Here is a 16,936-nt window from a genome sequence, read left to right as displayed (position 1 = left end):
AGTATAGAAAGATCAAGACAACTTTTTTCTAAGAAAAACAATATCATTTAACACTGGTGCTTTAATGATTTTATGCATAAAGCAGTTAGGTTTTTTATTTTTGTTGAAGGTAAACGCTGAAATTTTCAATTAGCCTTACACCACCTAACACTTATAAAGCCAGACTTTGCTCCTTTACTTGCCCAGCCGTAGCTGCTGTAAGATGATTGAGACATTCCCTTTTATCAAAAATATATGTCTTCCTTGTCAAAATCATATTAGATGCCACGCAAATTTAACTTTAAAAGTAGCCTTCTAAATATATGTGTGTTTCACTGCTTATCTCAAGGGAAACACAAACACAGTAACACATACAATCACAGCAAAACGATTATCATTGGCTTTCATCCAACCTTATTGAGCTCAGCCACCCATTTTATGCTAGATACTTGAAGTAATGCTAACATAAGCCTTCTGAAACAGCTCCCATGGTCCAGCCATGAAGAAATCATCTGGATTCCATCGAAAACACTCTCTTATTCCACACAGCTTTGGGATCTTTTATGAACTAAAGATAAGCAAGAGTTGTTCTAATCTTTAGAGGTGGCTAATGGTTATTAAAGGCAGTAAGGAATTGCCAGAGCACAAGAACTGCACTAGTCATGCTGTTTTCCAAAGACCACCTCCTGAAATAGCAGTCTGCAAAATGAATGTACATACCAGGCTTACTGTAACAACTGGATATGCTTTATTTTAAGGCCACTTTGCTGGAATTTCAATATGAAGTATCTGACACCTACATCTGCTCTTCAGCAGACATCTGCTCTTCAGATGACATCTGCTTCTGAGTCCTTGTTATTCTTGGTCATTTTTAGCAAATATTACATCATCGTTACATGTATCAGAAAGCACAGAGGAATAAATTCCAAGCCATATAATCACTGTTTCTTATGCTTTCTTATATACGGATAGCCTAAAAGTACTGTTTATTTTCTTAATGTTCAGTTCTCATTCAGACTTGAATACAGTAATTTCTGCTTTCTGCTAACATGATCCTGGAAGAGACTAAAGGCTCAGACTCAAAGAAGACATGAAGGGACATGAACTGAAAATTAGTTAGGATTTAGATGACTAATTCCAAAATCTTCTTTTTCTTTTTTAATTAAAGCTTCTGTTAAATACCTGCATTGGTCTGGGACTGCTTTACTTTATGGACTCTTCAAGTTTTTTGCATTAACATTCCTCAGGTACCTAAAAATCTGCTACTATACAAATCTTGAAATATCTTAATCTCAACCAAGCTGAAAAGCTGGGAAATTTCTTACGCAGTCAGCCACAGAACAGCAATTCCTTCACCTGTTTTGCCTAGGGACTTTGATTTGGTAGAGGTTCTTAGGACATGCTTCCCAAATTGGGCTCTATAAAAGGTCAGTGGTAGCTGCTTCTTTCTGTTAAAAGATGGCTAGATACAGCCACTACCTGTATCATTTTCTTCCCACCTCCCCATCCTCTTTATACAGTAGCTCAATAAACACTGAACTAAGATATGGGAAGCTGGACGGCATGTGGGCAAGGGGTATTTAATAAAACACCATTCTCCTCCAAAAATGCTCAGATTATCAGGACCCAGTTGTCTTTTTTAATGATGCTCTGGGATGCACAGAAAAAAATTAAATTCATTAATACAGTAAGCAAATGCAGGATTAACTTCTACTGTAAAATACACACGTGTAAGTATATTAGAAAGATAAAAGAGTGCCTAGGAATGTCCCCAGGCAAGCAGCACAGAATAGCTCTCATCCACACAGGGTCTCATCCATCACACACACAAAAGGAAAATTTCCTGTGCTTTTGAGCAGGCAAGCTGCAAGCAATGTGCCCACTGGGAACAGCCATTGGAACAAGCTAACTCCTGAAGAGGGCCTGGAAACCGTTTGGGAACTGCCCAGTGCCCACTACTGTTCTCACAATACAACTGTGCAGATTAACTCTCTTATGGAACAATTTAAGGCACTATTTATTTTCCTACCATATATCTGGCCATATAGTACTTGAAATAAAACCAAGACTGAGAACACTTTGGCTTTCCCTCACTCAATTTCTCACCTAGGGCTAACAGTCAGGCATTACTGTGATCTTCCAATTACATGTGACAAAAGACTTCCTTAAATACTCTTTCCCAGATTACCCTGGGCTATTTGTGAAAAACAGGGGGAAAAAAAACATTTACTGATATTCAGACTGATTTGGGTTTTTCAAGAGTATTTTTGAATAAATGGATTTTTCTCTTTAGAATGTACAATGTTTATCATAATTTTTCCGTGAGAGGAATAATTCACAAGAACTAGTGAAATAGTCAAAAGTCTATTAAAAAGTCATATTAAATCAATTTTTAAGTCACTTACACTTGGTATAAACTTAAGTTACTGAAGCAGGGCAATGTAAACTTGTGATCTGGATGCTCTTAGCCTGAAGCAAATACCAGTAGAACATGGTAGTCTGAATATCAAAGTAGTTATTTTCAATTACTATCTTTTAATTTACTTTCACTATGTTAAGAACAGACTAAGCCTGTATTTCAGTTCACACGAGGGGCAGTTGTCTCATCAAATTAACAGAACCAATCACAAAAGCTTTTCGGACTCCAAGTGCGACTGGCTGTCAAGGGGACTTGTGTTTTCCTGGGAACACATTACTTATCAAAATTAGGTTGAAGTTCTCAAGTCTGCCAGGCAGTTCTGAAAAAATTGTTCAATGTCATTTTGTCATGTTGTTGCCTAAACTTCTGAACTATTGAACTCTGATTTAGTGTTTTGTAGATGAGAAGGAAAATGAAGTCCCATATGTGGATTTGGGTTTTTTTGTCTTGAGAAATGATCACGAAAGAAGAAAGAAATAGAAATTGATGATATTTTCTAAAGTAGTATAGATGATGATGATGGAAGATAAAAAGAAATTGTCAGTGTTGTTCTGCTTGCAGTACTGTGAAAAGGTATCTGAAAGTGAAGAATGAAGAAGAGGATGTGCAACTGATGGTTTCAGCATAGTGTTGTTGATAATAGGGTGAGATTTTTGCCCAAGGAAAAAGAATGGTGTTGGAGAAAGCTCAGGAACAGAATGAGAGGATAAATGACTTTTACTACTTTGTTTGTGGGGTAGTCAGCTCCAGATACAAGAAGAAAGTTGCAAAAAGCAGATGGCATGTCTGGAACGTCAATATTTCAGTTGATAGAAATTGCTTATATGGTTTATAGTAACAGAGAGGAATTAAAAAAAAAAAAAAAAAAAAAAAACCAAACTAAAACAACCAAACACAAGAGAGAAACAGAATGAGAAAGTAAAGAAAAAGTAACAAAATGCTGCAGTTCTGGCAGCTGCATTTACCCAAGCCCAAACCTCATCTCAGGGAATAGGTTTCCTGTGAGACCAAGGGTGTGGAAGAGGACAAAGAATAGGAGGAAGTATAAGGAATAGAATCCCTCTGAGGAAAGATCACTGCATGTGATCCTGTGCCAAACCAACCGAGCTAGAGAGGAATAAAATGGGATTTACATACACCTTGGAGACCCCAGTCTAGTGGGGAAGTAGAAAGGATTAATAGATCTTTAAAGAAACAATTGGCTAAACTGTGTCAAGAAACTAATTTAAACATCAATAGACGTTTTACCTTTTGCTTTAATGAGAATCAGAATCACCCCAAAAGTGAAGAAAAGGTGAGCCCACTTGAAGTATTATATGGAAGACCTTGTGCTGTAAATTTAACAGGAAAGGAAGACCAAATGCATATTTCTGGTGATTGGGTGTTAATTGAATATATATTGTCTTTGGGAAAGACTCTTCCATCATTGTACATGTATATTCAACAGAGAGCACCTGTATCACTGGATGTGCTGGTGCACCCTTTCCAACCCTGGAGATCAAGTGTATCTTTGAACTTGGAAGGATAAGCCTTTGAAGGAGCCATGGAAAGGACCATATTTAGTACTAGCGATAACTAATACTGCAGTAAAACTTAAAGGAATTGATTCTTGGATCCATTACACCAGGATTAAAAGGAGTCCTGAAGAAAAGTGGAAATCAGAAGCAGCAGCTCCTCTGAAACAAAAACTCAAAGAGATTTTAATGAATTGTTCTTGGACTGAAATAAGATCCTATATAGAAATGGATTGTATACAGGGAGGTTTGAGTTTGTTAATATGATTTCTTTGTACATACTTGTTCAAATATGTTTTATAGACGTGTAAGATTTTGCCTGTTATGTGGTATGACAAATTCTCAAATTCAGTGGGATCAGGAGAAACCCACAGACTCAAAACTTCATAATGATCCAGAAAACCATACAGATAGGCAATAAAATTAATTGTTGGGTATGTACCCATTTATGGAACCCAGGTATTTGTGGGGCACTACCCACATTGTGATTGGTCAATGCAACTGATGAACCCGTCAGAATCAACTATGAGTAAGTACCATAATGTTCCATTGGGGACCGAGTAGCACTGGATACGTGGCAGTGTAGCATGACAAGCTTTACCATCAAGAAGGTCAGGTACTTGTACAAGGGATGTGATTTTTCCCAATATGACTAGAGTTGAGAAATAGGATAATAATCTCTGGTTAAGAACTTACCTGCAGAGATACACGTGGAGTCAAAAAACCCCTTACAGAAAGACCCACTGGATTCCATTCTTTTGCTAGGTGGGTTATTCCTTGGTCAGGGGTTGCTGAATTAGAAAATGCAATGATAAATATATCTGCAGTAATGGAAGAAATAGCCAGTGACACTGCAGATGCCATAAAGGCTTTGCATGAAGAAATTTCAGAAATAGCTTGAATGGCATTAGATACAACATTGGCACCTCAAGGCTGGGTTTGTATTATTATTAATACTAATTGTTGTGTGTATGTGAATCAAAGTGGGAGAACTAGCAACTTACAAGAGATTTGGATACATACTAAAATCTTGCATAAGATTTAAAAAGATTACACCTCTTATGGATTTCAAAAGTTTAGAATTGGCTAACATCCTGCTTTCCTGACTTACACCCATGGATTAAGAAGTTAATTGTAATATGGTACTCATGATTGTTATATTTGTATGCTCTTATGTTATTTTACAATGTATGGTGAAGTGTTGTACTGCTGCAATTGAGAGAAATTCAGAGAGGGTGGGACTTATTTGATATATGGATATATAAAAAAATAAGTCCCAAAGGGGAGAATAGCTGCCTAAATTCCCAAATTATCGAACTCTGATTTAGTGATTAACTATATGTTAAACAAGCATGTGCACAAGGTTTAGGTCAAGCTGACCCACCCTCTCAAGTTGTCAAAATTGATGAATGAAAGGACTTCTAATCAAGTGAGTCAGCCTTGGGAAACAAAGAACAGATGGGGAAAAGAACACCGTTATCTAAATTATGCAGAAAGAAGCTTCCAAGTGAGAAAGTTCTGGTGGCAAGAGAAGACAAGCTGATAAGGTGTTGCAACCCACAGAACATTAGTTTAAAGCAGGACAAAGGTAACTGTGGTAATGGTAGATGGTGACCTCCAACTCAAATAGCACCCCCAACTCCCCACCCACTCTCTCTGCAAGAAGGCAAAACCCTGCTTGGGGAGCATGTGTACCTAGTTAGTAAAAAACTTCAGTACTGCTATCTGAGGATGTGTACTAATTTGCATTAGAAGTGAGAAACTTGTAACCAATCCTTTGCTGAATGAAAATGAATATGTAATGTACTATGAATATGCAAGTACTGTACTGTACTGTACTGTGTATAATGTGTACTCTCGAGTAACATGGTGTGCATGTTAGGAGGAAAGATCCCTCATGCACTCAGCGCTGCAATAAACCAACATCGGCTTTCTAAACTATCATTTGTTTTGAAGAGTTTTCTTGGTTATGATTTTCAGTAACAATATCAATGCACTCTGTTTCTTATGACTGCTTATTTTTAGACAGTAGAATATCCCCCTAGTTATTACTGCTGCTTGGGCTTATCTGAGTTTCCAACAAAACAAAAAATCATTAAATTAGCTTATTAAAACCTCCACTATATATTGAATATTTTTAATGTAAAATGCTAGATAAATATTTTTTACATAGCAACCAAGTCATTAGTAATTGCTCTCTTCGCACAACCAATTCATGGAAGAAAAGAAACTTCTTTATAGAGTCTAAGTTCTGGCACTATTTATATTTCAAGCCTAAGATCTGTGATAAGCATGTAGCTCAGAAAAAAAATGAGAAAGCAATAGAGAAATTTTGGAATTTAAGCTCTTTAGCAATAACTTTCTGCTGCTTCCTGTCACGTTGAGTATTAGATTTTAAGTGGTACATACCCAAACGCTCTCTTTCTTGTGATGGTAATTCCAAATCGCTAGAAACTGGTACTTCTTCAACAAGAAATTTTGACAACTGTGTCCCTAGGTATGTAACCTGTACAAACAAATCTAAATATGTAACTGGTCATTTTAAGTAGTGTTTTTTCTGCTAGGTAAAAATTTCACTTTTCTTACAAAACTAAGTTTATGCACTTAACAGTCTAATCTGTGTCTGTCAAGACTCAGGCAGGAATTCCGCTAATTTGAATTCTAAATGAAAAAAAGCCTAATACAACCCATCTGCAAAGCCCTCTAAACACTGCCAGTATTTTTGCAACATTTGTCCCTGACACCCTGACATTTCAGTAAGCTTTCTCCTTTTTATTCTAACTACCTTCCAGCTCTTTCTGTCAGTCTCTTAATCATCTTTACTCTTTCAAAGCACTGATAGGTTACTGAGTGGGCATTCCACATTCTCTCAACACTCATGACTAGTTCATCACTGTACAACTACAGCTATGTAGCTCTTTCTTTGATGCTTATTCATTCAGAACAAGAAGACTTTTCAAAATATAGGCTTGTACCCTCTTTTGCTTTAAGAATAGTAAGGAGAGCCAGATAAGTGAAATTTGTAATTGCCATTTATTATTGCTATTTTGGGGAGTAAAATCAGGCCTACCTTATTCCACACATACTTTCGTGTCACAGAAATATCACTTCCTAGCAGGTCTTTAACCCACTGAACTGGATTCTGTAGTATTTTTCTCTCACTGGTTCTGATCTTGCCATTGTTTAAGAGCGTGGCTTTAAGGCTAAATTCCTAAAAAAGAAATATTAAGAAATAATTTTCAACTCATAAATTAACAAATGTGAATTAGCATCCTTAAAACATGAAAAAATGCTGAAGAGCAATATAGCTGAAAAGTTGCAGCCAATTCTGTTTTTCTCTGAAAAAAGTTAAAGAATTTAATGCCACTATCACAAACTGTGGCATAAAAAATGATGTTTTGACCACACAGACCCCACTGTCAGAGGACAAATCTCCCTATGTGTGTTTTGAGCTGTATTTGCATCTTAGTTCTTCTTACACATGCCAAGGCTGTGAATAAATTAATTAGCAACACTGAACTCAAGAACTCACAGGAGGCAAGTCTGCGCAACAAGAAACTGTTACTCAAATGCAATCTGCCTTCTATGTGTGGAACAAGTGCATGTCACAGTGGAATTCCAGCAATAATTCAAAGATGGAATATATTTGCATAAAAACTTCACTGGTGTTAAGGGACATCACTTGCATGCTTAAGGAAGAACCTGACAGCCTTATCTTATGCAAAATTAAGTATAAAAGAACTTACTGTTACTGCCTGTTTGATAATGCTAATACAGCCCAGTTCTGCAAACATATATGCACCTCCAAAAGCACAGCTTACTGTTGTTTATAATTCAGTAAACTATGGTTTTGTTATACTGGTCTTGTTAGGCTAATGAGCTAAATAATGCAAAAATTAGCTGTTGATATACTATGTTGGAACTTAGTAAGGTTGCTTAGCATGCAGGAGGTTAAACAATCAGAATAAGAGAATGATCCACCAGCAAATATTGAACTGCCTCCTACGATACCCACCGGCTTGGAGAACCTATCAGAATCTGAGTCAAGGTGATTAAATATACAAAAAATATTTGTATATTTTGATGAACACTCAATCCAGTTCACAGCTTCATAGCTCAGGTCTACAGTGTTCAACATGTGCATTCTGCCTGCCCAAAGCTCACCTTAAGTTGTATGTTGTTAGCAAATACGTTTCTATAATGATAAAGAAGGAAACTACTGATCATCTCCTTTTTGCAACACAACAGACACTGGCTTCTAAACTTCAGTATCTATAGCACTGTCTTCCAAAACTTAAATTAGTGTCATTTTCATTCTAGTAAAAATCCCTGTCTTCTTTACACTCCAAATGTCAACATTCCAATACAGTGTTCCTTAAGATCCACAGGCATCAAACTAGTATCACAGATACCAGTCTTGAGAAATGACAGAAAGTATAATGAATTCTTCAGGTTCAGAGGAATATTACATGTCCTTTAAAGAAAAGAAGCATGTGTATATACACCTATGACATGGCCCAATGCAGAGGCTCGTGACTTACTCATGCTGCCTTATGTTACGAAACACAAAGCCACAGGAAATAGCCACTCTCAGCAGAAAAGTACTCCCAAGGACACATAGGTACAGAAAAAGGAGCCTTATCTACGTTAAATGTACCTGGTGAGTTGGTTGAAAAGAACTTTTCATGCTTTAGTCATTAATTAATTCATAATTATGTTGCCCTGGAATTTAACTATCTAGAAGCTGGGAATTCAGTCAGTAATTCCATCGCTTGCTCAATACTAAGCCACTTCCCCAGCAGCTGCCTTGCAAATCCGCTCTGTATTTGGAGGCACAGGGACACTTTTGTATGAAAAAAAGGAGCTTGTTTTGGATATTTATTTTTTTTTGGTGCAAATATGCTTATACCAGACTGTAAACTATAGAACCAGCTGGCATGTAAGCAAGTAGTTTTGCATATATTCATCTCTACCACAGCACTATGAAATCCTTGATGTCATATTTCTTTATTTGAGGGACTTTGATAGTTGCTTCTAAGAATCACATTAAGTTGTAAAAACCTCAACATTCTTGCTCCTTCCAATATGAAAGTCAGGTATTACACAATGTAGAGCAACCAACAATTCCACACTGGTTCTAGCAATTAGAAATGTTAACAAACTGAGAATGCAGTTAAACACAAATTTTACATATGCAGTGTTTTGGGTGTTAAAATTATGGGCCAACAGAAGATATATTCTATAGCATTTTCCCTCAAAACTCATGAAAGTGTATCTGTAACCAATGAACAAGAATTTTCAATATTAAGTGCTGAAGATGCAGATTAAACCATAAGAACTGTTGTTTCACCATTTTAGTGGGTGGTTTTATTATATGCTAACATTAACATTATTCTATCTCAACAATTACCTTCAGTTTGAATTCTAAAACATCTTCCCCTGGCTCAACCCTTCCCAATTCAAGTAGATCTATCAATTGAAGGGGTTTCCTATTTTTTCTTCCACACCTCACTTGTTTCTGTTCACATTCTTGATTACTATTGCTCTGGGAAGATTTCTCACCAAAGTTTACTGGATAATCTGTTTTTGGTATAAGATTTGTAAGCGCTGAGCCAGCATTACATGAGTTCTCACTACTCTGAGGGATCGCTTGCTGCAGAGTATTAGGGAAGTTCTTTGTAGATGTTGACAAAATTACTTGCTGCTGCTGCTGCTGGAAAGCTTCTTTCTTATATACATATCTGTGTAGGTTCTCATCTGTAAGAACCTGCTGGCAGTCACTGCCTGGCTGACAGACATTGCTATTGACAACAGTGCCTCGGGGTCCTACAATATTTAATGCATTGGTCACTGAAGTGGGGGTTAAAGACTTGTTTCCTTGTTCTGCAAAGGGTACACAATCAATGTCTTTTTGCTGTGAACACTTCACTTTAGCAGTGGAAACAGTATGTTCTGAAGGCAATGTCACCACTTCTACAGCATTTGTCAGCTTTGACATGTTGTCAAAGGGATATTCTCTTACACTGTTTTCAGATGCCAAAGCATGATCAGAAGCCTCTTTCCTTGTAATTGCTTCTTTATTTGCTCCTGTCTCATCCAAGAAGCTGTGTGGATGTCGGCTGCTTTCCTGAGCTGGAAATCTATTTTCTAAAAAGAGAGGTGCTTCTACTCTGTTTCCACTAGGCATGCTGGCACCAAGCCCCATATTAAATGCAACTACCTCAGGACACACAATTTCATCAGCAGTTAAACTTTGTCTTTTATCATTTGCATGGGAAACTAAGTTTGCGATTTGCTTCTCTGAACATGATGCACTGAACACTTGCTTTGTTTTTCTGTAATTTTGTGATTTCTGGACGAATTCTTCCTGGTTTTGCCTAGAAGCAAGGTTATCTGATTGTTTCCTCAGTGCTCCTTTTTTAAAAGATTCCACTGAAGACCTACAGAAAATTATAAAAGTAAGAGTAAGGACATCAGAGTTACTGTAAACACAAAATAAAGAAGAACAGCACTGTTTCAAAGGACTCTGCCAACATCTAAAATTTGAACAATCTTTTTATCACATATGAATTTTATAGTTCAAATCCCAGGCTGACGCCCAATAAACTGCAGAATCCTGTCTAGAAGGAGGATGCAAAGCACAAAACTTCAGTAATAGCCTTGCCCTCCCACACCACCCTAAATTCATAGGGCCTAAAATGGGTCTGTTATTATATCACTGGCTGCTCTTTTATCACCACAAATCACAACAGTTCATTGAATTCAATGCCTTTGCAGCTCTAATTTGGAGCCTTTTAAAATGAGGTCAGAACGAGCTACTGAAGGATGATACTATCAGAATTTTTTTATGGTGTACATAATGAAACATTTTATGAAGCCACAATTTTAATATTACTACATGACCATTAAGAAAAGAAGACAGAGCAGTTAAAGATGTATGTTAGTTTGGGAATGTCTCTCCCTCCATCAGACCCTGCTCCCTAGCTGAGCTGGTCTCCCTGTGAGATTCCTTCCCTGGGGGACTTCACCTCCTTCCTGATGGAAGGCAATTCTTTATTCCACCCGCTTCCTTTGGCACATGAGCCACCCGCCCAGCATAATACTTCTTTCTCCTAACTCCCCCTCATGGGGACAAGTGATTGCACTTCCACTCTGGCACCATGTTGGGAAGACAGGAGAGTACAACAAGGTGTGGGAACATGAACAGCAGCATGGTGTACTTCAAACTCCACCCATAGCAGAGGTGCCATGCAAGTAACACCCCCCCAGTCTCAGAAGAGACAGTGTGTTGAGGGCATCATGACAGTAGTACAGCACAACTAGCTGGTGCAGAACAAGGACAACCAAATTACAGCGTGACGGTAGCAGTGTCTGTACTCCAGTATTGCTTGCTATTACATGTGTTTAGAATCCATGATACAATCAACAAATCAGCATATGGTTAATCACTGATATGAGTAGGCCTTGACACCTACGGATTCCTACACAGGCCAGTGAAAATCTACACACTTTTCTAGCAATGTTGCTTCAGGGAAGTTTTGCTGCTACTGCTATACAGGAATATGAGGAGCTGCAACTGAAAAGGCAAAGATAGTTTAACTAAAATGACAAAGGCAAAGTAACTTACAGCCATTAACAAATATGATGCTTTTTTTTTTGCTCATTTTTCTTTGGTGAGAGACACATCTCACTATCTTCAAAGGAAGAGACAGAAATGGAAAAGTGTCAGTAGTATCTCTCCCTGGGCCAACTAACTGAACACCAGAAAGATGGAAAATGTGATGATGCCTCCTTTTTTTGTCACATGATGCACTGATGTATCATGTGACAAAAGCTTATATGCTAATTAGTTTAAAATAAAATGTTCACCATGTAAGTAATGAAAAGGAAATGCAATGTAATTGGGCATGTAGCTCATTACTGTTCATGGACAGCTGTTGCACTAGCTGCAGGGTATCTGCAATACCCAGAAATACTTACCACTTCACTCTGGAACAGAGTTTCATTCTCAATATTAGAAGACAGTTAAGTTTGTGTAGATATTAATTTTACTGTTCTGGTTTCTTAATTCACTCACTAGTTCATTCACAAGGATGGTTTGGAACCCTAACTTCTCTTCACACAAAACCCTTTCTTTTTTTTTAATTATCTGTGTAATCTACATACCTTACATTTTATAGCTAGCGAAATGGTCTGTGACAGAAATGTTTCAGTCTCTCCACACAACCAGCTTATAAGTTTTGCCATGGAAATACCTGAAAGCTGTATGCTGTTGCTTTTACTTGACTAAACTTGCATGACTAACACTGCTCACACAAATAATACATAGACATCCTCATCAGATGGCCTAGAAGCATCCTTGAACACCTGCTAACTTGTTAGCTGAGCACTCACTGTATGACTAGCATTCAGGTAGTCCCTCTTAGAAAGAATTAAAAAAAGGCCTTGTGAGAGCTAGCAGCAGGGTGCCAACAATTCACATAGTCCATGTTCACATCGAGGTGAGCACTCCCAGCTCACATTTGAAGTGTCCTCACAAAAAAAGGAATGGCTGCAAGTATGCTTCAAGCCATTGCTCTAAATGGCCCTTGCAGGCTGTTGGTTGAACATTGCCCATCTAGAGGTGCTAAAGAAAAAAACCCAGAGGCAGGACACTAAAAGTAATTTCTGAGTTGCTACTGCTTTTCTCCATGATGCTGCAAAAGTAATCTAATTACCCAGTACCTCCACTTCCTAATTTCTGCTTAGGTATTTTTCCATACCTTTTGTATGTTCACTACCTTATTTCAATGCCTGCTGTGTGCACAGGAACTGATTAGTATGTGTTAGCTCAACCCTGAAGTTCCTCCTTGAAGTAAACACTTACTGGATGTAACTGAAGCCAATATGGATGATGCATCTGCAAAATCTGAATGAAAACCACGTAGTTTTATTTGCATTCTCCTGTATGCTAACCTTCTAACAACCTGTATTACTATTGATATAAACAATAGTTTCCTATATGCTAACCTCCTAAAAACCTGTATCACTATTGCTATAAAGAATAGCTTCCTATATCTTCTTCCTATATCCTTCTGTTCTACTTACCTGTATTTTTTAGGAAGGGTATCTCTTTCTGTTTTCTGTTCTATGAGTATTTCGTTCGAAGTATCTTCCATCTGCGGCTGCCTTTGCATAGACGCATCTGTCCAATATTTTGATATAATCAAAATTATGATGGCCATAAGCAATAGAAAATTAATGTAGCAAATACACAGCCAATGTATGGACAATTTTTACAGCAGTACCTTATACTGTCATGCATACATCTGATAACTCTTTACAATTAGAGCACTTTCAATGAAATTCATCATAGAAAGAACTAAATACAAGTTTAATTTATGAAGGAAATAGTCCAAGTACTGGGAAATTTTTAAGCAGCAGTGCTTCTCTAGGAAATTACTAAAAGCACAGGACAGATTAAAGAAATGTGTTACGGATGATCAGCACTGAAAGTTATGAAGTTCCTTGTGTTGCAAGGAGCTACATAACATGACTATTATATGTGAGGCTACCTACAGGAATTACACAATCTTAGGAACATGGCTAAAACCTTTATGCTTGAGGTATTATAAAATAGCTTAATAAGCTTGACTGTTCCAAGTTACATATAATGGTAAAAACATATGTATCACAGTTGTACACAGTTTCAAATCCTTATTATAAAATGAGTTATAAATTGTCCCTTTTTGTGAGCTCTATTTTTCTAAGAGAAGAAGAATTACAGATTTTTCTTTATATGCCCTATCTCTTAGCCATATAACATAAGGGAGAGCTCAGAAGTCATAACCAGCATATACCACTGGGATAATATGCTAAATATGTAATCTAAATCCTGAAATTCCTAAACCAAGAAATAAAAGCTTTCCATAATCATTAAACTGGGAAATTACAGGATTAAAAATGGCATTTAAAAAATGTTTCCCCAAATCTGTTTCATAGTATCTACTAGTATTTACTTACTTATTAAAATAGAAAAATATGAAAATATTGGTCTTATAGCACAGCTTAAGAGGGAATTTGAATCTTTTATTTACAGTAGGTTGTACTGCATGCAAATACCTTGAGGATTTTATTCTGTGTTAAAAGCTTGTCAATGTACTTCTATGTTCTTGTTCAGTCTTGTGCCTCTTCACAAGTAGTAACAATGACTTAGTTTAAGACATGCTGCATTATTAATGTTTTGTCAGCAGAGGTAACAGATCACCATGATCATTTTTCTCACACCTCCAAACAGGAAAACTGTAATAGTTTTATTTTGCTCCTTCATGGAATGGCACCAATCTCTGTCTATAGGCTTCTGCCTATTGTATCATCTACCTGTTGTCAAACACTTTTCAAGAAAATATATCGATTTTAATTAACAGTTCATACACCACAAGTTTTAGCTGGAAGCTATAAATCTGCATAATACCATATTGCACATTTATTGTTAAAGATTTTAATATTTTTAATATTTTAAATATCATTTGAAAGCTCCACCCTATATTCAGGAAAACAAATTTTAAAAACCCCTTCCTTTCTGTCACGAAGCAAAACTGTTCCATGGGCATCAACTGCTTCAAAGTAAATAGCCCTGCCTAGACCGTAAGGGCAGCTGGGGAGAGAGACTTTGGTCAAAGGCTTTCCTGCAGCAAGCTTTGCTACTTGAACTACCATGGAACAGACACAACAGGCTCAAACTGCTACACAGCACCAGCACTGTGATCTCCTAAGATGTCAGTGTCACTTAGTAGGCTCTTGAGATTAATGTGAACTGAGATTTGATGGCCTAGGACAAATTACACTCCTAAGCACCAGCATTTCTGGAACTGCCCATCATCCACAGTGTCTAACTTAAAGATTTATCTTTTTTCACTCATAAATTATTTTAGGCTCCTGAAAGTCCAGCCACACTAGAATGAAAATGCTGCATCTGTTACTTTACACAAAGACAGCATGTACAGAGGGGCTCATGGACTTCTAACTGAATAATGTTGCCAACAGTGTGCACGTTTATCTAATGAGCCCTTTTTATATGATTAGTTTGACTTGAAACACATGCCTCCAAGCAGCATGCTGCCCTTTCTTGTCATCATATTCATTCCTAGGTAAACTGGAAGTATTTCAGGAAATGCACCTACCTGGGAGCTGAAAATCTTATTCTCTGAAGCTGAAATTTCCAGAGGACATACTCAAATATATTACATGCTACACTATTTTAAAACCAATTATATTACAAAAGGTAATTACCCTCCCAAAAATATTGAAACAACTTGAATTTACACCTACCTGCATGTTTGGAAGTTCTCAATTCAGGCAGCAACAGTTCTTTTTGCTCCTTTTCTACACATTGTATAGCAGCAACAGTTTCCTGTTAAGACACATAGAAATGACAGTAAGAAGTAAAGCCAAGTGCACCATATAAAACAAAGGCCAAAGTGCACAGCCTGCAGGATAAGTACTGGTGGACTTGGATCATTCCAGGCAGAGAATTAAAGGCAATGGGGGCACTGTTAGGATAGACATACACAGTGCCACCAAGGGTATGCTCTGCAAGGGGCTGTCACAGCCTGGTTTCACCCAGACATTCAAACCAGTCCATGCTCAGAGTCCCACCTCCGAGCACACTGCAGGGATCAGACAGTGAATTTCACCATGACAGCCTCACCTAGACAATGCAGACATAGCGTACAGATACCATTAAAAGCCCTCCTAACATAAAACTTCTATAAAAAAACTTCCTGGCTGTTTTAAATTAAGATTAAACAATTTCTAAATATCTTCATTATCATGAAGAAAAATCATTACTCTTTCAAGGACCCATTTTGGAAATGTGATAGAAGTCTCAGGATCCCCAACCTTTTTTCTATTGATATAGGCAATAATCGTATGTAAGTATTGACTACAGTTTGTACAAATGAATGTGCACAGAGATCATGAAAAGAGAGAAGTGGTGATAAACACACTTATATACTGTACACCACAGCTTATATACTGTAATACAACCTGCATGATGCTCTTTTTTACATACAACCTAGAGGGTTAATTATTTAAATGATACTTTTATATAATTCAGTCAGCAAATTACATCATGCAGTGCTACACTATGAAGCAGTTTAACAAAACTCTGTTATCTGTATTTACCACATTGTATTTCTCATGTCGTGGCTCCAAAGTTGCATCATCATTTTTACAGTAGTAGCAATAAGAACTTTTTGATCTTCTTGAGCTAGAAGAACATTTCCTTTCTATGCAATTAAAAAATAAATAGAATTTAAAATTAATTTGCAGGAGCATAATAGGTTAGAATAGCTAATACAGGTTACTAAGGTGCGATGGCAGATCACATTATAAAAAAATACCTTGTATATGTAAATGAGATCAAATTTAGGTAGTATAAGGAAGTAAGTCTTTAAAGCTACCACCTTCAAAAACACAAGGTTCCTATGAAGGGAAGTATGCATAATAAAAAAATTCTGAAGGGCCAAATATGTCCTTATAGCTCGTTCTCTCAGGGAAAAAAACCAACCAACTTCTTATATCCTATTTTCTGAAAATAAGTAAGCAAAATTCAGTAATTAATAGAGTTAAAACTGTAGGTGCCAGGAAATACACAGCTCTGCAAATCTGCAGCATTCTGATGTACAGTTTTTCCTTAAGACTACAGGGTAATCCTATGATTTACATTATGAAACCAACATACCTGGAACTTCAGTAGTCTCAACAGGAAGTACACGGTCCATAGCGCAGTAAGACTTCAGCAATTCTCGCATTTCATCATCACAAGCTTTATCCAGAGCACTTTTCCCTGAACCATCCCTCTCACAAGGATCTGCTCCATGCTGTAGTAGAATCCTGGCTGCCTATTATATATTAATATTATTAGTATTGTTGTAATTCTTGTTGAGGACTTCTAATACAACTGTACGTGTTTTATCTATCATAAATCACAACTAATAAAGATACAAACCAGATACTCTAGAACTTCCCAATTTTGCAATCC

The 16,936-nt window shown here is 37.1% G+C and overlaps 1 protein-coding gene across 11 annotated transcripts in view; it reads right to left on the bottom strand.

The window, feature by feature from the left end:
- The window catches only part of ANKRD31 (ankyrin repeat domain 31), a 75,650-nt gene that overhangs the window by 11,630 nt on the left and 47,084 nt on the right, over window positions 1-16,936 (bottom strand). For 7 of the 11 annotated variants that reach the window (XM_080373308.1, XM_080373312.1, XM_080373314.1 and 4 more), the window contains 7 exons: window positions 16,637-16,796; window positions 16,078-16,181; window positions 15,223-15,304; window positions 13,000-13,096; window positions 9,323-10,352; window positions 6,983-7,123; window positions 6,322-6,418 (listed from right to left, as the gene is read on the bottom strand). In XM_080373308.1, coding sequence (XP_080229434.1) covers window positions 6,322-6,418; window positions 6,983-7,123; window positions 9,323-10,352; window positions 13,000-13,096; window positions 15,223-15,304; window positions 16,078-16,181; window positions 16,637-16,796 — 1,711 coding nt within the window. Of the gene's footprint in view, window positions 1-2; window positions 4,704-6,321; window positions 6,419-6,982; window positions 7,124-9,322; window positions 10,353-12,999; window positions 13,097-15,222; window positions 15,305-16,077; window positions 16,182-16,636; window positions 16,797-16,936 lie in introns of those variants that run through there. The other 4 variants (XR_013925138.1, XM_080373313.1, XM_080373309.1 and 1 more) reach the window with 4 other exon arrangements.

Source organism: Falco punctatus, assembly GCF_963210335.1.
Source record: "Falco punctatus genome assembly, chromosome: Z".
NCBI classification, from domain to species: domain Eukaryota; kingdom Metazoa; phylum Chordata; class Aves; order Falconiformes; family Falconidae; genus Falco; species Falco punctatus.
The sequence above is the reverse complement of the archived record's forward strand: the minus strand, read 5'-3'. Positions and strand labels throughout refer to the sequence as shown.